At 30.7% G+C, this 23,587-nt stretch overlaps 1 protein-coding gene across 1 annotated transcript in view; it reads left to right on the top strand.

Moving 5' to 3' along the window:
• LOC129952832 (protein Star) overlaps positions 1–23,587 on the top strand; it is a 90,828-nt gene that overhangs the window by 36,887 nt on the left and 30,354 nt on the right. Inside the window, exon 2 of the mRNA XM_056065683.1 lies at positions 20,516–21,672. Coding sequence (XP_055921658.1) covers positions 20,784–21,672 — 889 coding nt within the window. The 5' untranslated portion in view covers positions 20,516–20,783. The remainder of the gene's footprint in view (positions 1–20,515; positions 21,673–23,587) is intronic.

Genomic DNA, 23,587 nt, shown 5'->3' with positions numbered 1-23,587 from the left:
AATAAAAGTACAAATTTTACAAACAAGAAATAAATAAAAAAAATCCACCTTCGCAAACGTGTGCATTGATTTATTATATATAAAAACCGTATCAATATAAGAATGTAGGATGAACTTGTTCTAGAATCTTTAACTAATCCAAAATATTCAAATGACTCAGATCTATAAAATAGGGTTAAATCGAAAAATCAGTTCCGAGTTATGTTTAATTGGTGCTCATATTTTGTTTTTTGTTGAAGAATTTGAAATGATTTATGACTAAACTTTTTTTCTGAAAAGACGTTTGAATATGAATAAAAACAGACACCAAACCCGAACTTATATAAAGGTAATTATCCAAAAGTCTCACCAAAGTTTCCCAGGTCTATTCCCTTTTCGTTTGACAGTCTTAGTGTTTAATATCTGAAACTTAAATTTGTATCTATTTCGTTTGATGACTGTAAAATTTTTTGACACTTGATACCAGTTTGATAGAAAAATTTGAAATATACAAATTATTTTTCTTAGAAACTTCAAATTATTTTTCAATGTATTTAACTGAAAAAGGCATTTCAAGAAGAGTTGAGAAATGACGATTACTTTTCGTAATTAATATTTTTACTTTTTAAAAATTTTGTTGTCAACATTCAGTAAAATTTTTATATAAATCCAACAGTCAGTTTTTTCATAAAAAAAAAAATAAAATCTACAAAAAAAAGAACAAAAAATTGTGAAGAAATTGACTTTAAATTATTTTCATTTATCCAATTTGTATTTGTTTATATAAGAAATAATTTGTTTAAAGAAATTTTACTAAAATTGGTAAAAATGGGTTCTTGACTAAAAATCTAGTTAACAAAAATAGATTTTGAAATCAAACTATGCAAAATATTGTTGGTAATTTTTAAACTTTTTAAAATAATAGGACTGACAAAACCTACAAACCCTTTAAACAAGACAATCAACAGAAGAGATAAGAAGTTATTAGTGTGGGTCGCAATCCAGCCTTTTTTTTAATTTCATTTTTGTGTAATGATTGCTCGGAAAGGTAATCATTAGTGATTTTTTGATCATTACTTTTGTTTTCAATTAAATTTATATAATTTAATTGCTAGTAATTGGCGCATTTCAATTACGTGTAATTAGTAATTTAAATTCTTCAATTCAATTTTAAAGTAATTAAAGAGTGTATGGAGATTATAAGTAATTGCAATTGAATTTATTTGAATTCAGTTTGTTCCCAACTCTGATGTCAAGTATGTTTTTGACACATACTTATGAGAAAGAAAATCACAAACATTTTCAAAAGAAAAGTATTCCACCCAAGTGACTCATTTGTGTTCCTAATTTACTTTCCTTTGTATGATGTAATCCCACGTCAAAAATTGTTTCCCTGACCAACCCTATTCCAGAATTTTCCAATCAAGTATAGAATAATCGTTTGCAAAATGGACATACTTTTCCCTTCTACCGGGATTGGCTGTATGGACTAAATTGAGTTAAGTGATGTGGTCACAATAACAAAAATATCCAGGAAATCCCTTTCTAGTTTTCTGCCCCCTCTAAACCTAACAACCTACACAAAACTAAGCAAAATTTCTTTCCTTTTCTTTTTATTTTAATATGAAGTAAAAAGCATAGAAATTCCTTTCAGTCTGCTCGCTGTCTGAAAAATAGATATTCTTCCGGCAGGTTTCCAAAATAAAATGCGGGAAGACACAAAAAGTGAAAGAGAACAAAAATGAAACTAGCCAGGAAAAAGAAATTTACACACCCGGATGGATACTCGTATTATTCCGCTCACAAAGTGTGGAGCAGGAGATACCATCTTACCCATACTTATACTTTGGATATCGTCTGGTCTCGTCCTATAGCCATCAGCAGCAAGGAGCAGCAAGGCAGGCGAAGATGAAGACGATTGCATGTACATAGCTCCTTCCTTAGCTTCTTGGTTGTTTTTGGCCAGAAGCGAGTTCCATCATCGTTTAGCTTTCTTCGTCCTCTCGTCGTCGTAGTCTTCGTGGTCGTGATAGTTGTCATGTTCATCAGAGTTGTCTGGCAGGATAGTTGATTCTACTAAGGGGGTTTCTTTCTAGTCGCTCGGTAGTGGTGGCACGAGGTGGATGGCGGCTTCTCACTCTCTATCTCTATGCTGATGCCAGCGCCGCCATTGCCGCCGCCGGGTGATTTATTGTGAATCTTATTTTATTGCCAGTGAATAAAATAAAAACAGAAAAAGACAAACACACAAAGTGCACAGGATTATGTGTCTATGGAGCGAGAAGGGAAAAAAGACACAAAGATTCTCACTGCCATTTGACGAAGAGTGGTGCTTGGCCTAAAAATCACATTCACCGCCAACAACGACGATGGCGTCGCGGCATGGCGCGGCGCGTTAACACTCCATTCAGCAAATGTCATCGCTCGAGCACCCAAGCACCCATCGACGTCGTCGCGTCGGTTCTGCCTCTGCTGCCTTCACCACTCCCCAACAGATAGCTAGACAGATAGATATTTCCCGAAAATTGACGGAAAATTGCGTGAGTTTTCCTCCTCGTTTTCTCTGTTTTTGTGTCTTTGGCGCACTTAGGAATTTTTGCAGCTAGCAACGTCGTCGTCGTCGTACTTATGGTACACTCGTTCATACCTACACTTGGAGTGGCGCTGAGTTGCCGCCTCCGTACGCCACCGTGCTGCTGCCTTCGAATAGGCGAGAAAATTCCTTCCGAATGACTTAATTACTAAAGAATTAACCCAGTCCTTGTGAGATATATGAAGTTGGCAGATTTGAATGGAGGAAGAGAGTGCTCGTCGTGGGGGAAACAATGGTTTCAATGGAAGGGTAGACATGTAGGACATATATGGAGCTATAGGGATTTTATTTGTGTGTCATTTTGGTGCGACCTTTCGGATTTAATTAAACAAATTCATGCCACGCATAGCAATAAAACGGCACAATTAGTACACAAAATAGTGTAATTCTAAGGCCAACCTTTCGACCTTGGCTTAGGTATAATTAAATATTTTTCTTTCTTTTTTGCACGGACAATTAAAGGATATGTTTATAGCAGGGTAAATTATACCAGTACAAGGACTTTATGGGGTCGTCGCCGTGTCGAGAGCAAAAGCCGGCCTATAACATAATAAAAGAGAGAAAATATTATTTTGTCATGTTTTTATGCAATAGAATAATTAATATGTCTGCCTTTTTGAGAGTGAGATACTTTTCCGATGAGAAAATTCGTCTAAGAGAGAGAAAGAGAAGGGGTTGAGAAATTGGATGGCGTGACAAAATTCAAAGGTCCTCGTTTACTGGTTTTAGGTTGATCCGGTGGATAAAGAAATCATCAAGTCACGGAGATATTTGGAATTAATTTTAAATTGTTCCTAACGACAGGTACGTGTCAAATGGAAATAAGAATTTTTTTTGGGACAAGGTTGTTCTCATAATGGTCCTATACGGTATGTAAATTTAAGTTCCATAAAGTCCAAACTTTATTGGTTTTAAGTGTAGTTTTCATACCACCGTTGTTGACCCTTTGGCTGAGGACTTAAGTAGGGTTTAAACTTTTTAATCATATTTGATTTAAATCTAAGAACTAGCAACTTATTTTTCAATAATCTACAGTAAGGTACAAGGTAAAATTGTCAGGGCAGGCATTTTGAACAAAAAAAAAAATAAAAACTTTCTTTTAAGTAATTATCAATTTGAAAATATGTAAGTTTTGAAAATATGACAAAGACTCCAAAAATTGGAACTTTTGTCTGGCTTTTCTAGGTAAGCTCATTTTAAATATTGGAAAAAAGTAAATAACGGAGTTTTTTTTTTAAATATATGTATGTACGAATTTTGAAAAAAAGTGTAATTGTCCAAACAAAATATTTAATTTAAAAAAAAGGCTGGGATGCGACCCAACGATTTGTCTTGCTTAAAAGTTTGTAAATTTTCGTGTTGGGTTAAAAAAGTTGTTAGGTGAATTATTTTTAAAACAATTTAAAATTAATGATATTTTCATATAAAGAAATAGTTTAGTTTGAAAATCATTTTTTTTTTAAAGATTTTTAGTCGAAAACAAATTTTTACTAATTTTATAGCATTTTAAAAATTTTTAAAAATAGCATGAATGAAATTAATCTTTCAATTTTTACCAAATTTTCGTACTATTTTTTGTAGATTTTTTTTTTATGAAAAACGCACTTTTGGATTCAAATAAAAAAAACTACTAACTACTAAATCGAAAACAATATTTTCTGTGGAATAAAAACAGTTTGAAGACAATATTTTTAATTTTTGAAAAGTTATTTGAGTCGGTAAGATTTGTATGTTTGTAAAAAAACTGTTAATTCGATTTTTTTTTCAAAATTTTACTGCATTTTGACAACAATATTTTTTAAAAGATAAAAGTAATTTAAAGCCAGTATCTCATAGTTTGGAAAAGATATTTGTGTCGAAAAACAATATTCCTTACAAGTTAAAATTAGTTTGAAGCCATAATTTAAACTTTCAATTCGATTTTTTTTTTAATTTTTCAGAATTTTGAAAACAATATTTCTTACAAGTTAAAATTACTCTGAATCCATAATTAAAAGTTTTGAAAAGATATTTAAGTCGAAAATCAATTTTTACGAACTTTTGTTAAATTTTCGTTTGAGTTTTTATTTTTTTTAATAAAACTTTCAATTCGATTTTTCTTATAATTTTACCAGATATTAAAAACGTTATTTTTCGTTGCACAAAATTGTTTTGGAAATGAAATATTTTTGTATTCGTTAAATTTTCAAGGTGACGAATTTTTTTTTGAATTTTTTTTTTTATTTATTAAGAAACGTGTAATTGCATTTTGTTCCAAAAATATATATGTTTGGTATCACTTTACAATATATAATACAAAATTCAATTTAAGTCTCTAGCGTCATTGGTTCGTGAGATATTTAGGGTTAACCACATTTTTCACCTTTTTGTTTAAACTGCTATGGCAAAAAAAAACATTCACGCAATTTTCTTGAGAACCTTTTCTGCATTTTTCTGCCTTATTCAAAATTTTTTATATGTGAAAATGTAGTTTTGAAGAAAAAAAAATAGTTTTTTTCAGGCGAAGTACCAAAAATGCAAACTTAAAAAAAATCATCCATTTGGTGTTTTGAAATTTTTATGAGACTCGAAATTGAAAAAACATTAAAAAATATTCAAAATGTCAGTTTGTTTGATCAAAAATTTATATATTGTAAGATTTTAATACTTTTTGTTCGTTTCTCAAAAATCTTTTTGGTTCAAAATTTTCAGAATCGTTTTAAAGATAAATCTTTTTTATTAAGTATTAAGAGGCTTAACAACGTTAGCCCTGAAACAAATATTGCACAAATTCTTTATTTTAGTTCTTCAAACACTGAATTTAGAAAGTATACACTACAAAGTCATAAATTCTTCTGTCACTTTCCAAAAACTCACTCAAACGATTGCATTCCCAAACTTCCTGGAAGTAAAATGAACAAATTAATATGTATGCCTGAAACATTCATTGAAAAATTTCAATTTTATCACGTATAGTAGAAATTATAAGAAGACTCCTTCTGTGATATGGCCACACGCAATTTCTTCTCTCAAGAATTCTTTTTGCTCGTTCCCATTGCACATTTTTCTGCAAAATAAAACGAAAACCTTCTAAAGCCATATGGAATTTATTCCATAAAAATGTCTTCGAACGCGTTTTTTAAAAAAAATGTACCACATTTCCATTGAACCCTCAATAATGACGACAACAGCAAGAACTATGGTAAAGACGACGACAATGTTAATGTTGATGATGACGATGATGACGATGATCCTTCTTTTTCGTTCATAAAAATAATCTTAGACCATATGCTTCACAATGGTAACAGGACCAGGGGCACTAAGTCCACAAATTGTTTTGTTTCGATCTCTTTTCCTCCCATTCAATCTGTGAACCGTCTGGCTGATATGTATATATTTTTTTAAATACCCATTCTGATCTTTACCACTGAGCATGGACTTAAACGTAGTTTACTCTTTACTCCATCATCATCATCATCGTCATCATCAAAGACCACGACTTACCTTCCATGGTGCGATGGTGCAAAGCGGTGATGGTGTCTTCAAGAAACGAAAGACGAAAGCCAAACCACAAAAAAAGAAAAAAAAAAACCATAACCATGAGAGAATGTGGCATGCTGTCCGGCTGCCATTGACTCTTCTAAGTCTACCTGATGGTCTTACTTCTTATTCTACTCCAAGTCCAAGTACCTACATATATTACAAGTATACCATCAGGTACCTTAAACATCTTCCAGAGAAGAGAGAGGACGATTGAATACTTGTAGTTCCATTCTTTTGGCAAGTTAGCGAATATAGTGGATATTGAGCAGTACCAGTACCAGTTCCAGTTCCACAGCCAGCACCACCATTGTGTTCCCTTTTGTAATATGGTTTCACAGAAGCGCCTCAGGCAAGGAGTTATTTGAGTACTGTGCTGATGCAGTACCGTGTTGTGTTGTTTTGTGTTGTTGGACTGTTGCTGGCTGTTGCTGCAACAACATGCTTCACATACCTGAAAAAGCTGTTGTACCTGCTGCCTGCTGGTGCTGCTTCTTCTACTTCTTCTACTGCTACTGCTGTTGTTTTTGTTGTCATAACTTCTTTTTTTTTCTGCCTCTTCTTCTTTTTCACTTGTTTTTGTTGTTGTTTTTGCTTCTACTGCTGCTGACATGCCACTCAATATAAAACGAATGATTAAAAACATTAAAAACACACATGCCAACAGTTAACAACAATAAGAGAGCAACCATCCAACCAGGTATAACGCTTCCATAACCAAGCTCAAGAATGGCCAACTCAACTAACTAACTTACTAACAACAACAAAAGCAACAACCACAAGAACATCAACAGTAACAAGAAGAAGAAGAAGAACAACAACAAAAAAACAACAAGTACAACTTTAACAATGAAATTGGAAAACGGCCTGGTGTTATGATGAAAACCCATCAATCCGTGAAGACTTGATACGAGCTCTTCAAATGAAAATATGGATTCCACCAATCCACTTCCATCACCTGGTGAAACTGTAACAATTGGAAAGGAATACAACCTTTCCCTCTTATTTTAGTTTAGATTTTTTTCAATTTTCTACCAAACACAACACCTTGCAATTTTGTTTGTCCTTTTTTGTGTTGTTGCTCCTACCAATAGATCCTTAATAGATTTCTTGAAAATCAAAGCATCAGTTTTTAGATTCTTTTTCGATGCGAGTATCTTTTCTAGTGTTTTTTTTCTCTAGGCAGAAACAAGTACTCTTTAGTAGAGGTGCATCTAAAAGATATCAGCTTGAATCACTTTCCAGGCGTAAGGATAACTCAGGTCCTTTTATGTGCTTCAGCGTCGTCGTCGGTTTTGGTTCTTAATTTTCAGCAAACAGCAGGTGGTGTATCTCAGGCAGATCTGTTCCTCCCTTCATTATGCCTTTTGATGGGAAAGGTGACAGAAAAGATGTTTCCAGAATCCTTCCCTAATCGATGGATGAAAGTGCAAAAGAGAGACTAAGAAAAAGGCTAAAATTATTGTTAAATGAGAGGATGTATCCGTATCTAATGAGAATTTAACGAGAATTGCATGTGCGAGGGTTTTTGTTCGGCTTAAAAAGTAAGAAAAAATTCCAAAACATTATCTATTGTTTGAGAAACATTTTTGGGTGGGTACGTTCGAAAGATTTGCTGAGTGAGAAATTGTATAGTGTGGGAAAATTCCACCGACAGAAACGATACAGTTATGTATTTGCTATTCAAGGATTCGGATGTAGAAAATATGAGAAAATTTCAATGGAATTTGAATCATTCAATACGGTAGAAGAAATTAAAGAAATTTATAAGACATGAAGATTGCAAAAATAAGCAACGATAAATCCTTGAACAATGAAAAAATTCCATTAAGACCAAGAAGAGAACAAAATATGCATATGTATTATAAATTTCATAATTTTTACAAATGGCGTCCGAATGACATTTCAAAGTGACATTTTTGTTGTTCAAAGGAAGAAAAAGTAAAACATGAAGGGATTGTGTTCCAAAAATAGTGGAATTTTTACTTCAATGACCAGTTTTTGGTATGGGACCACAATTGTTGATAAATTGAAAATGTCCTTAAATTAAAAGTCCTGGATTAAAAATCATAAAATTCTGATTCTGAATGTGTTTATGTCGGACGACAAAAAGTAAAGGAACGATAAATTCGTATATGAAGACTTAATTGAGAGCAAGTAATTTTGAAGACGTTTAGAATTTTATTGTCAAAAGGTCAAAAAGATGGGGCTCATATTTTTGTTAAAACTTAGCTATCTACAAAAGGTACAAATTTCGTTAATGAACAGAATGTCGATGTACATTTGGTTTTAAAATTCTTGAATATTTAAATACAAATTTTGAAAAAAAGAGCGTGGTAAAGTATTCAACATTCGCGTAGTACGGCTAAAAAACTAATCTCTATACTTTGTAGTACGTCTGAAGTTGGGCTCAAGCGAAAAACTAATGGGCATTTTTAAAGGCGCAAGTATCATGGTAAAACTTTTTAATAGGCGGAAAAAATTGATGGGAAGCATTTTTCTGAAATAGTTTAATTTTCCGAACAAAATTTCTAATTTAAAAAATTAGAAACAAATAGAAAACTTTTTTAATTTTGAAACATCGGAAAATATTAAAAAATGAATTATAATTCATTTTGCAATAATAAAAATATCGACATTTTAATCACAAAAATTAAATTGAAATTTAGAAAAAATCTTGTAAACATTTAAATTTAAAAAAAATCCTTTAGAAAACTCAAATTTGTTTGTTTGCAGTTAATTTTAAAACTGATTTTATGTATTGAAAAATCAATATTTAAAAATTAAATTGAAAAATGTGTGAAAATGTGGATTTAAAGAAAACATTTTTTTTTTAATCGAAGAATTTGAATATCAAAAATGCATACTTTAAAAAACCATCAATTTGTTACTTGAATTTTTTGGAAGCCTCAAAATTATAAAAACATTGAAAAAACATTAAAAAATGTTCAAAATTTCAGTTTTTTTTTTATCAAAACTTCGTATGTATAACTATTGCAAGATTTTAATATAATTAAATCTTTAATACTTTTTGTGACAATTTTTTTAAGTTCCTCAAAAACCTCTGTGTTTCAAAATTTTCAGAGGCCTTTTCTTGAATATTGAAATACAAATTGTCGTAATGGTCAGAACGGCAAAAAGACTTTATTATGGCAAACAATTATCGAAAAACCTGCGTGAAATCGGTATTGGCAAACAGTCTAAAAAGCCTGTTGATAACGTCGATTGAGATGCACTCAACAAAAAACTTACGTCCATGATCTTAAACGTTGCTTCACCCGTTCATTCCCTTACTGAGGAGGAACCAACTGCTATCAACAGCTCTCTGAGTATTATAAGAATACAAGAGGAAGAAATTGTAGAGGTAATAATATCGATAAAATCTTATGCTACAGGCCTGGACCAAATGGACCATAAGTTCTTGAGACAACTGCTTCCATATATGCTGCGCTATATAACCTACATATTTAACAGCATATTGACTACTTGAGGTTTTTCTTTAGAATGGAAGAAGGCTAAGGTTATTCCCATACCCAAAAAGCAAAGAGGTACTGCTACAGAATTTCGGCCGATTGCCATTCTTCCGTTTCTTTCGAACGTGTTTGAAAAAAAAATATTCTGGGGCAGATCCAAAAATATCTTACAATCAACAAGCTGTTAAGTACCTGTCAATCTGGTTTCCGACCTAGGCGTAGCTGCAAATCCGAAATAGTTTTTGGAACTGATGAAAAAAGAATAGCAATGGACATTGTTAACACTGTTAGATTATTCAAAGGCTTTTGATACTGTTAACCACTAAATTCTTTGTAGAATGCTGCGAATTAATTTTGGGTTTTCTTTAGAGTCATGTAAGCTTGTTCTTTCGTATCTCAGCGGAAGGCAACAATGCGTGGTGGCCAATGGATACTCGTCCTCATTTCTCAATGTTTTGAGTGGAGTGCCACAGGGATCTATCCTTGGACCAATTCTCTTCTCACTTTACATAAATGAGTTACCACAAGTTGCTAAACATTTTTTAATTCATCTTTGTGTCGATGACATGCAGCACCTGATATGTCGACCTTTTGGGGATACAAATGATGCCGTAGCTTTAATGAACGAGTATCTGCTCCGCATTTCATAGTGGTCAAAAAAGGACGATCTCCGCCTTAACCCTGTCAAATCAACATCCCTCCCCATCTATCGCAAAAACTTTGATCTATCGCGTTTAAATCTGTTGAAACTATTGAATATGTTAGCACTTCTGGAAACCTAGGAGTAGTATTCAATCGCGATTTCACTTGGGATGACCACTTTAATAGTTCCATTGAAGTCTATGGAAGTCTCCCCCTTCTTCAAGAGTCACTCGAAAATTCTTCCCGATCGAAACTAAACTAAGGCCCTAATACTACCAATTGTACTGTTTAGGTGTGAAATCTTTTGTAAACTAGAATGTGTGACTAGCCAACAATTTAATGTTGCTTATTACAATATTGGCCGCTTAATTTATAATCTACGTATATAATTTTTATTCAAATTCCGAAATTAATGTAAAGGCTTGCAACACTTTATAAGACTCATGTCTTACCTTATAAGCGATTTTGAAAAAAGAGCATGGTAAAGCTTTCAACATTCGCGTAGTACGGCTAAAGAACGAATCTCGATACTTTATAGTACACCTGAAGTTGGGCTCAAGTGAAAACTAATGGGCATTTTTAAAGGGACGAGTATTATAGTAAGACTGTTTAGTAGTAGGAATCAACTTATTTAAAGAGTTTTCACAGACCATTTAAAGTAAAAGAAATCGATTTTTCGATTTTCAAAAAAAAAACAAACATTTTATTTGTAAATTTACAAAAAAAATAAAGCACTAAATATTATTAAATATATTTCCCATGGATGAAATAATTTGTAATAAAAAGTTGAAAGGTATGGAACTTTTTCATACTGTTGAATCCAATTTTTAAGCTTAACTTTATTTAATTTTTTACAAGCGAATTTTTATTAATTTGTAAATATTTCCAAAAAGGCCTTACATTTAGTAAATTCGGTTTTAAAAATCAGTTTAAAAGTTAAAAAAAAGTTTAGCACAATATTTTTTAATTTCGAAATCTGTGTATTTAAATCAATATTCATAAACAAAGAATATTAATCTCGACATTATATGCAATTTCAAGTGACGATGATCAAAGTTATGAATTTCAGATCGCTTGGGTTTCAAAATTTCTACTTATAGTTAACTTTCATTTGAATGAAATTTTGTATTTAAATAAAATTGCCACATATTTTTGTTACAAATGTGACAGAGAAGCTTATCATATACCTTCTGAAGATATTTCAGAACAAAAATATTTTAAGTGATTGACTAGAAAAAAAAAATAAGTTTAAAATCCATCGTGTAACAGTTGTGACACATTTCATTAAATTATACATTTATAAGATAAAACGTTGAAAAATATTATTTAATATACAAAACTATATGTTTTTGTTACAAATATGACTCAATACGATTTGAAGATTTTTGACAACATTTTTTATGGAGTTTTTCAAGATATTAATGTATTTTGTTTGGGTATTATCAACTAATATATTGTGACGGGTGTGACAATTCCCATGAATGAACTTAGTTTATATGTTCCTTTAAATAACTTAAGTATTCCAAAATGTAACTTAAACTTAAAAATACAAAAGACATTAATTGACGGAAAGAGACATTTTTGAGTAAATAGCTACATATTTTTAAACAATTATTCTTAAACAAATAATTATACTTTCTGCTCTCAAAACTTAAGTTTAAAAAGAGACTATAGCTATAACCAATTTGAACCAACTTTAATAGGCAATTCCTTTTCGGTTATTATGCTTGCGTTTAAGAAATCTAAGATCTATAATGATGTGAACAAGATGACCATTGACCGAATTTGTATGTCAGAGCTCTGCTTCACAGCCATTTTGACACTCTGACTTAGCTAATAATGTCAAGTGTTTTTAGCTATAAACCTATAACAATTCCAAACAAAAAAATTCTCCCATCATCAACTTACAAATCATTTTTAATTTCAACTTGTGATCAAAAACAAAAAAGCCATAACTTACCTAAATGCTTGTTGTTTGTTATGCCTATAAAACATTAATTTCTTAATTAAGATGTACAAAACTTTTTCTTTCCCTAAAAAGTTTCTTTCTCAAATAAAAAAAAAGAAAAGAATTAATTTCAACTATACTAAAATTTTGCGTTATTAAAAAAATAATAATAATGAACATGCGACGAACATTTCCCTCTACCATATTATAGTTCCCCTCACCAGAAGACCAGTCTCACTATAAAATAATTTATTTGAAAGAAAAACTCATTCGTCTTTCTTCTTCTTGGTTTTTTTTTTGTTGTATTTTTATTCTTCTACTTCAGGTTTAAAAACCATTTAACATTTAATTTTTATGAATAAGCATAAAGTGCATAGACACGAACCTTACAAATAAATTTTTATATAAATATAAACCATCTTGAGAGTCCAAAAACAAAATACCCCATCAAAGAGGACCACCTGTCATTGTGTTTGGTTGGAAACAGAGCAAACGAACTAACCAAACAACAACAACAAAAACAACAACAACTTCAACATCAATAAAAACGGCAACAAAACCCAGAACAAGAGAAAAATTTCATTTAAACGAGTGCAGATGAGGAAATTCAAATAAAAATAAAAAAAAAGAACGACCGAAAAAAGAGCGGTTCTAATGCATGTGCAAGATGACGATGACGATGAAGACGACGACCAAGAACGATAACGACTTTAAAGTTCTTGAAGGTAGGTAAGGTGGAGGTGTCTTCGACGGCCGGCAGAGGTGAGGAAAGACCAAACGGCATAAGGAGGAGTGACAGCAGACAGAAGAGCAGATGTTTGTCATGCAAGAGAAGATTTTTGAACAAAAAAAGAAATACTCACTACACTTATTCAACAATGCGCAGTCGTAAAGAATTTTTAATACCTATGTCTATAGTTGAAGATTCGACGTTGTATATTTGACGAAGAATTTTTGGCACTTTCTTTTTTAAATTTATTGATTTTATATTTCTCTTTCAATTAGTTATTATTTTTGACGAAGTAAAAACAACTTAAATGTGATAGCAACATTTAACGAAACTTGACGAAAGTTTTTATTTTGATTTTATGATCTTGAAAATATTATATTAAATTATATTAAATAAATTTGTGCAAAACTCATGACGGAAGAGCTCTTTACTTGGAAGAACACAACTGAACGAAAGTCAGCGTAACTAATTTTTAATATTTTTTGTGGCTACAAACTATACTTTTATTGTAAAAATTCTTGCAGGACAGTTGTTTTCTTTAAACGTCAAAACTTAAATAAACATTACAAATCATTCTTTGTTAAAATTTGAATAAAATGCTTTAATTCCGAATCTTCTATTCTTCTATTTCCTTCCCGTAATATTTCTTAAAATGCACTGAATTGGTGTATTTAGCAGATGTCAAAACTTTCGAAATTAAAGGATAAACTGTCTGAGAGAAATAATATACCTTTGCTTTTTTATTTTAAAACATATATTTGTCGTAATATTAAAATTGTTAAACTTCGAAATTTAACGAAACGAAATTATAATGTTTTTGTTCTGACATAAATAATTTTTTTTCTATTCTTTTTATTTTTTTTTAGAAGCTTGTAACTACACAACCTCTAAAAATAATACTATGGGACAGTGAATTTCGTATGTGGAAAATGCAAAATAAACGAGACTTGACGAAACTAATTATTGTAAAATTATGTCGGAAAAAACAACAATTTCCTCTCAAAACTTATATAAACTGGCGACAGACAGCTTTTAATGTCCAAATTTAAAACTGAACAAAACTCAACGAAACTTAGTTCTCTTACCTATTAATTTTTGATGTAACACAATCTTCCATTTAGCCAAATAGCTGGTAACTGCAGCACTTTTTTAAAATATGCACATAAATTGACGATGCGAAACTCTATTTTTGTTTCAATACCAAACTAAATAAAACTTATCGAAAGTAATTATGAAAAATTAAAGCCGGACAAAATTTATTTCTTCTCAAAAATTTAAAAAGGAAAGATGAAAAATGCCTTATTTTCAAAATTGGTACTGAACAAAATTCGGCCAAACTGAGAAATCTTGTAAAAATGTAAAAATTTAATTGGAAAACAAAACTTGACGAAATTTGTTTTGTAGATTTATGATCTAAAATATACTTACACTTCTTTTCTTTGTAAACAAGACTATTATATCTTACGCGAAATAGCAAAATGCATAATATTTAACGAAACTTATTTATCTTGCTTCATTGATTGATTTTATTAATACTAAATGATTTTCATATCATTACTTTATTAGTCCCTTCTTACCAAATAAATTTAAAATGTAATTCTTGTATTAAAGTTTATTTGTTGTTCTAGACTTTTCTAGGGGGCCAGACTTAAGCTAGTCATTACCTTACAGAGGTTGTCAATATGTTAAACCTCAATCGTAGAAATCTATATCAATCAATAATAACAAAAAATTGAAAGAAACATCTCTTAACGTCTTGAAATTAAACTTATCGAAACTTTACAGTACTGATTTTTCTTATTTTTGACCTACTTTTTTCGTTTTGATTTTCGCGAAAACCATATTGAACGAGAATTAACGAAAGCAATTATAATTATATGACATTCAAATATTTTGAAAAAATGGAGAAATTTTTGTCTATTTATCTTTACCAATGAGCTAAACAAATTGTCTATAATAAATGTATGGTAGCCGACAGCGTGACAGACAATGCTTACGCTTTTGAGGAGATGACGTAGAACAGAACGCCCTAAGCCTCGCGATCGGGATAAATATAGAAACTTGTTGCATAAGTCTAGAACCGGTTCCCGTGTTCTGAACGGGTGATGATGATGAAATGCTATTTTAAGCGTTACTATTTTAGTAATTTTTTTAACACTTCTTGTTTAATTATAAAAATTTAAATTAATGTTGTTCAATTAATTTGTTGTTCTAAAACTCCCTAAGCTGTCAAATTACTCAGGTTTTTTTATTACTACATTGAGAATGTCTAAAACATGATCCCTACTACAAATATTTGAAACATAAACCTCTTAATGTCATGCATTAGAGCTGAACGCAACTTAACGAAAGTGATTATTTATATTTTTGTAACTTAATTTAAGTATTTTACATTTTTATTTCTTGTCAAATTGAAATCCAATTGAACGAAACTTAACGAAACTAATGTAAGTTTTAAGATTGAGAACAAACATTCCTTTAAAGACGGTATTTAAAACCTTAACTTTGCTGACTCGTAACGTGCAGCGGGTGCAAGGACCTGGAACTTTTAGATTTTGTATTTTAGAAAACTCTAGAACCATCCAAAGGCCAAAAATTAAAAACTAGGACTGTTTAAAACTACGAGCACAAACAATGAAATTGTACAGCTGAACGTTTAAAAATTGAATATAAGATGGCTGCAGAAGGCCCATGAAGTGCTCTTAGAATTTACAACTTGCCTTCACCCAGACTATATATGAGCGTTTATCTGGGCTCAATTCGAGAATCGGTCTTGCAATCTTTGTCTGCCTTACTTATTTTTTTTTTGTAGGTCTTCTGTTTTCTGTTCCTTTTTTTTCTTTAAATGCGATCAGTTCCGATCCGATGGAATTTTTTATATTTGTTCCTTCCTATCTCGTCGGGTCTGTTGTGTTCTTTCTTTTTTATTTTTTGAGTAGATATCGAGGGGAAAAGGAAGTTGCACATTCTATACAAACATTTAGATCCAGCAGGCAAACATCAGTGCGGCTTTGCGGCAGCATTTTGATAGATACTTGTCTTGCATTCCACATAACTTCTTAGTTTGTTCGTTCGTTTGTTGGTTCTTCTTTTAAGCGTTTTTAATGGAGTTGCTCTCGGTCTCGAGAGATTTATTTTGGTTTATCGTTTCTAGAGTGTAAATATTGGATTATTCCAATTTAGCTTGTTATAAGAGCTGAAGGCAGGTAGGTTCGGCCTACGGGCTAAGGGGTATAAAAGATAGATATAGTAGAGTACACCTTCATTTTGAAAGTAAATATAAAAATGCTTGAATGCTGCATGCAAAAGATTGATATACTTTATTCTTGTACTTCATCTTTCTTTGGAATTTTGTAACAACAGAAACAATCTCGATCGATTGCATTTAGATCGATTTTCGTTTTTTAATTTATGGAAGAAGCGCCTTTAGTTTTTGAATGTTGAACATTTTCAAAAATAAAAATTGGCTATATCTTTGCTTCTTCTTTTTTGTAGTTGTTTTGCTGTTCTTTGAAAAATATTTCAAAAGAAAAGAAGAACAAGAAACACTAAAAAGAGTGTTGAATGACCTGGAAATGTAAATGTAAATGTAAAGGCTTTTTCGTTAAGTATATAAGTAGTACATCTTTTTCGTTGATTTATACACTACTAATTCTTTTTGTGCGCCTTTTTTGAATTTGAATCAGTACACGCAATAAATGAAGAAGCGAATTGATTAAATCTGATTTCTGATTTTGTACGTCGATCGATGATAGCGTGAGTAAGTTTAAGTTTTGTTTGTCGAAATTTATTGCATTGAATTGGGAATGACATAATTAGATTTTATGAGTACCTTTATATTTAACCTCAAAGATGGTGGAGAAGGAGGGAAGTTTTTTATTTTATGGAATTATTCTCTTTTTTTTTATTGGAAACTTGGATTAATGTTCGCGATGAAATGAATTTGATTTGTGAAGTTGTTGAAGGCGGCAGAGTGGAAACATTTTGTAGAGGAAACTATATACTATGTTGAAAAGTACTCATAAGTAGGTAGGTAGTATTTTTAAGAATTCTAAGAATTTTTATATTGAGAAATTTTACAATTGCATGATTTTGAGAGAAATATAAATATACATAAATTAGCAGAAATAAAATTGGTAAAAGAAAGTAACATTTACTTGTGAATTCTCTAAAAGATTTAAATAGAACCACAACACTTTTTAAAATTAATTCGGAAAAGTATGAACAACTGAATTTATTTAACATTTGTATAAACATTCTATCGTTATTTTGTATTTGTGCGTTCTTAAGATAATGTAAAACATCTTAAAAATGTCAAAAATGTTTCGAAAATCTCCAAATCAATCCTCCAAAACTGTTTTTCCCATCTTAAACAATTTCTAAACTTTCAACTTTGGATGTGTTTAGTGATAAAATATTAAATAAATAAAAAGAGGCTGGGATGCGACCCACACTGATAACTTCCCATCCCGTCTTTTCGATTTGTTTTGCTAAAAAGTTTGTAGGTTTTCGTGTTGGGTTAAAAAAGTTTGTTAGTTGAATTATACTTAAAAAACCAACAATATTTTTAATATAAAGAAATAATTTAGTTTGAAAATCTTGTTTTTTTTTTTAATGGATTTTTAGTCAAAAACAAATTTTTACTAATTTAGGTAGCATTTCTTAAATTTTTACAAATTGAATGAATGAAATTAATTTGAGAGATATTTATAACCGAACAATTACCAAATTTGCGTACCATTTCTTGTAGATTTTATTTTTTTTTATGAAAAAAACGGACTGTTGCATTTTTATAAAAAAAACTACTGAATATTCAAAACAATATTTTTAATTTTTAAAAGCTATTTGAGTCATAAGTAAATGTTTACCAAGTTTTAGTTTTGTTTTATTTTTTTTTAGATTTGTATTTTTTGTAAAAAAAAAACTGTCAATTCGATTTTTCTCAAAATTTTACCAAATGTTGAAAACAATATTTCTTATAAGTTTAAATTAGCTGGAAGCCATACTCTCAAGGTTTTGAAAAGATATTTGAGTCGAAAATCAATTTTTACCAACTATTGTTAAATTTTTCTTTTAAGTTTCTATATTTTGTAAAAAAAATGTCAATTTGATTTTTCTTAAAATTTTACTGAATGTTATAACAATATAATTTGAAAGATAAAATTAGTTTAAAGCCAATATCTCAAAGCTTTGAAAAGATATTCGAGTCGAAAGTCTATTTTTACCAACTTTTATTATTTTGTTTGTTTAGGATTTTTGTTTAAACTGTCAATTCTATTTTTCTCAAATTTTTTTCTGAATGTTAAAAACAATATTTTTCGTTGCTTAAAATTGTTTTTTTAGATGAAATCATTTTTTATTCGTAAAATTTTCGAGGCGACATATTTTTGTTTTTCATTTTTTTTGATTTATAAAAAAACCGTTCATTGTATTTTTTTTCCAAAAATATATTTGTTTCGTATTACGTTACAATATACAATTTAATTCAAGGGTCTAGCGTTTTTGGTTCGTGAGATATTTACGGTTAACCAAAATGTTCACCTATTTTAAAACTGCTATGGTAAAAAATACACCCACGCAATTTTCTTGAAAGCCCTTTTTGCATCTTTCTGCCTTATTATCTGTATAACAAAATGTATTTGAAGTCGATATCTCTTCTGGTTCTTGAGCTATGGACGACGAAAAAACGTCGCGAACGTACGGACGTACAAACGTCCGTACACACGCACGCACAGACATCTTTCTAAAAATCTTTAATTTCTACTCTAGGGACCTTGAAACTTCGAGAAATGTCAAAATATTAAATTTGACAAATCGTACCATTACAATAACTTTTTTATGGAAAGTCTAAAAAAACAGTAATTGAGCTGACTGTATTTTGTAATATTTTTTTTAGGATCTAAAAGCGGGATTCCGTTGCTGTCCCAAAAAATTTGCTCATTTATTAAATCTTAACTAACAGGTTGGGTTAAAAATCTAACATTCTGACAAAATTTGTCTCAAAATTTATTTTAAAAACTCTGAGAAAATCATAGTCAAAACTCCAACGTTATTGGTTTTTACAACATTTTGAATCTTAAATAACTCAACTAAAGATGAACGTCATAATTTTTGTAAGCTCCGACCATTTCCAAAAATTTTGAAATGCTGGAATTTTGAATGAAATCCAAATTTTGAAAAGTTCTGGTTTCTGATACTTCGATTGTAAATTAATACAAGACAGAAATATTGTTGGAATGCATTTATTATTGATATCAATGGTTTTATTAAATATGATTGACATGACTACTTTTTCAAATAAATTTCATTTTATAGCGGCAATTGATGGTGGGTTGAATATTAACTTCCAATGCTTGAAGAATACTGGTTCGTCGGCATAAAAAATGTCAAAAAAAAACAAATAATTTACATGCGTTAAGTCACATGAATGAAAGTGAAAGTAAAGTATAAGTGTTGTTGTTCTGGTGTTACACGATTCCTGTTGAATTGACAAACCTTACGTAGAAATGTCAACGCAGTTTGACATTCTCAATTATCAAACTATTGTCTCCAACCTTCGAAATTTGTAATGGAGCTTAAAAACAACTTGTATACCAAACAATTGAAAATTACTTATTTAAACTAGTTTTGACGTATCCACCAAATCCGCCAAATTGACGTATTAACTGTTTTCTGTATTCTTTTTTAAACAATCTATTACATTTGTAACGTTTGATATTGACGCCAAAATCACTCTGACGACGAATTGCTTGACATGTTTCTTATCCTATATTCGATGTGTCATGTAAAACACAATTCCCTATTTTGTTCTTAATTAAAATTACATTTTATCGGATGACAATATTTTATTTTTATTTGCATTACAAACTTATGATAACAGATAAAAATAACATCTTTTTTTTAGTACGTTATCAAAAATAAATGTGTTATTCATTTATGATGTTAATAAATTCCCCATAGACATCATTCATTCTATAAGTCTGAGTACCAAAAACCTAACTATAAACTATAATTTAAAACAATAAACAAATATTATTAGATACCTATAAACTACCAACAATAGATATGCGCTCAATTATTCGAAAGTTCTATCTCCCCACTAAACGTCCTTTGACATTTTCAAATCCATTAGATTGATTATATTTTTACCTACCAATGAATGTCTGTAGGTAGGTATGTTTGTTTGTGCAATCCTTGAATGTAAAATATTTAATGCAATTTAAATTCAACTTGATATAGCGTGTTTTTGTTCTTTTATTCTCTTTTCAAATATGAAAAAAAGAAAAAAAAGAAATATAAATATACGTTGAAAACAATTGCAGGTCGTACTGTCCGTCAATTTATTGTATTCTTGTTTTGTTTGCTTTAGAAATAATAATAATAAACGTGAGTGGTATTAAGGTTGTAAGTTGCACACAACTTGGTGGCAATTGTAATATAAAAATGGAAAAAGAAATATTAAAACATCTGTCTTAAAAAAGTGTTACCCTCAGTATTTATTTTTTCTTCAGTTTATTTCTTTTTGTTCATGAAGAACATAAAATAGGGGGCTAAATCCATCAATAATATTGACAATATACTTCTAAAGAATTTTTTTACTAATTTCTCTTTTTCTTCTATTCTACTTTCAGCTATGAAAATTCACCGGCACAAATATGCAAAATCGAAATGGATCAGAATATGAGACCGTTAATGTTCAAAGAAATCCTTTTCAAATAAAGGAAACGACTTATTGATAAAAATAATTTTAAAAGAAAAAATAAAAAAAAATATTATTTAATAACGAATTCAAAAGTGGCCTTCCTGCATAAAACGAAGAAGAAAGCCCCTTTAGGATATAAAATAATTCTTCAACCAAATATTAAGCAACAGCAACTAAAACAACAAACAAAACACATAATGACGGCCGAATATTCAGCACATCCTGCATTAGCTTCAAGCATTATCCAAAATAGTCATAGTCAAAGTGGCAGCATTAATAATCATAATAATTTAAATAGTAGTAGCAGTAGTAGTAGAAGTAGTAAAAAACATTCAAAAACCTCACATTCTAGTGGTAGCGGTGGTGGTGGTGGTGGTGTTGGTAGTGGAGGAGGTGGAAATTTTTCCACGAGATCAATATCTTCATCCTCGTGCTCCTCATCTTCGTCGTCGTCATCATCATCATCACCATCGAATTCACCAACAAAGTCGAAATCGAAACTGACAGCAACATCACATTCACCAGCTTCATCAACATTTACATTACATTCATCAACATTAGCCGCACCATCATTGCCTGATCGAACTGCTGCAACAAATAATAATAATTTTAGCAGCAGTGCAACGACAACACCTTCTAGTTCACCCGTGCATCATTTACATCATAATTGTTCGTGTTCGAGTGCAAGTGGCAACACTAATACGACACCAGCGACATCAACAACAACCACGACTAGCGGGAACAGTATATCCTCGAATAATAATCTTGGGACAACTTCTTCTTCGTCGGCGAACCAGCATCCTCATCATCATGGAACGACATCAGCAGCAGCAGCAGCAACAACAACAACAACAAGACTACCGCAGTGCTGTCAGATGACAGCGGCGGGTGCAGCCGCAGCAGCAGCAGCGGCGGCCGTGGCTGCGTCTGCTGCTGCTGCGGGCAATGTAACCGGATGTAAGAAGTTAACGAAATATGATCCTCGACTGGGACCGTCACCGTATCGCCAGCTTTTACCGATAGCGTTGTGCATATTGTCTTTCGCGACGGTATTTAGTATATTAATCGTCTATATGGATACGACAGGTGAGTTTAAGAAGAAAAGATATTTTATCTTAATTTGTTTTCTTTTTATTATTATTTATAAAAAGTATCTTTTTACTTGTGTGTGATTTTTTTCGCGCGAGATTTCTCACAAGAAGGATCAGATTATCTTCTCTAGCCTAAAGCCTCCTAAGTTAGGTATCAACTTAAAATTTAACGATGCATGGTGTGCGCCAAAAAGATTAAATGAATGGCTAAGGTCATGTTTCAAAAAGTTTAAAGTGGTTTGAAAAATAATCAAAACGACACCATGTGTGACAAACAGCAGAAAAAAGTAGCGCATGTTGTCCATATGTGTCTACTTAACTTAAGATGAGACAAATTTGTTTTTGCTTCAAAACAACATATTGAACAATAATTCAAACAACAACAAAAAATACTACTCAAGATTCAAAAACTATGTTTTTTTCTCAGTTTCAATAAAATGACGTCTAGAATAGCGTTGCCACTATGTTAAAATTTAACCTGTCAAGTTAACCTGTCACAATTCATTATTGATAAATATTGCTTTTGCCGAAATGTCATTATTGTACAACACAAACAAATTGAAAAATTAACCTAAATGAAGATTGAAATAGCGTGCTTAACGGATTTCTTTCTTCTGGTAATCTTGTCTCAACAACGGCAACACCAACTAAAACCAACCTTAAAACTGTCATTATATAATTTTTGTATGTAAATCAAATAAAACGTGCACAAAATACATTTAAAATCGTAAAAACAATCAAATATAGAGAGCACACAAATTATCTGTCAACTGTCAAGCTAAATGTCATCGTCAGAAACTGTGTTGTCAATACAAAAATTGGCTGACATTTAATATAATTTTCTTAAAATAAGGGATGATGAATTTGAAGTGATTCAACTACTTAAAAATATGAACAAATCAACGAACAACGAAATTATTTTCTGTCAACAACTGTCAAACTAAAAGTCACTGTTCAAAAACGTGTTAATAATTTTGAGACAGTAATAAACTTGAAAATGATACTCTATATTATTTTCCATGTCATTAAATTATTAACACGTTTTTGAAAAGTGACATTTAGTCTTTTGTATTTCATATATAAAATATACTAAATAGATCTTGAATCTAAAAAATATTATATTCTCCTGCATTAGTACACGTTTTTTTTTTAATGCGCCATCACTGGTCAATTGTTAGAAACTTTGCAATATTAAATGTTTCGGATAAATTAGGTCCGATGTAAGAAATATGAAATACGAACGAATACACAAAGCACAAAATATCTATCAACTGTCAAACTAAGTGTCACTGTCAGAAACTGTGCTGTCAATTTTGAAACATAAATCGTTTTATGATCTAAAGAAATAAAACCAGAATTCCAACAAAAATCATAGTAAAACCTGTCAAAACTAAATACAGAATATCAATTTTACGAGCATAATGTAATTTTGACGTTTAAATGCCACTACCATCGAAGTGAATCATTTACATTTCAAACCGAATCATCCAAACGAGTTCCAAGTCTTTTTAAATTCAATTATATCTAGTTAATGTCTTACAAACGGTTCGGCTTTTATATATTTAATGTCATTCATTGAGTCAACTTAAAGAATTTTGTCGGCGTATTATTTTGACATTTCATTATTTTATGTAGTTTCCATTTCTAAATAAAATGAAAATGTCTGTTTTACTTTCTTGACTATTCCTAAGTGCGGGCGAGATAAAATGATAAGACGTCAAAATGTAGCGCTTTAAAATAGTGTTATTTTATCTCGCTCGCACTTGATGGTTAAGAATAGTCAAGAAAGTAAAACAGACATTAATGAAATGTCAAAATAATACGCCAACAAAATTCTTTAAGTTGACACAATGAATGACATTAAACATCAAAAATCTGTTCTTCTGCAGAACGATAAATTTTGATTGTTT

This window comes from Eupeodes corollae, chromosome 3, assembly GCF_945859685.1.
Source record: "Eupeodes corollae chromosome 3, idEupCoro1.1, whole genome shotgun sequence".
Lineage (NCBI taxonomy): Eukaryota > Metazoa > Arthropoda > Insecta > Diptera > Syrphidae > Eupeodes > Eupeodes corollae.
Note: the sequence above shows the minus strand (reverse complement) of the source record. Positions and strands in the feature narration are given on the sequence as shown.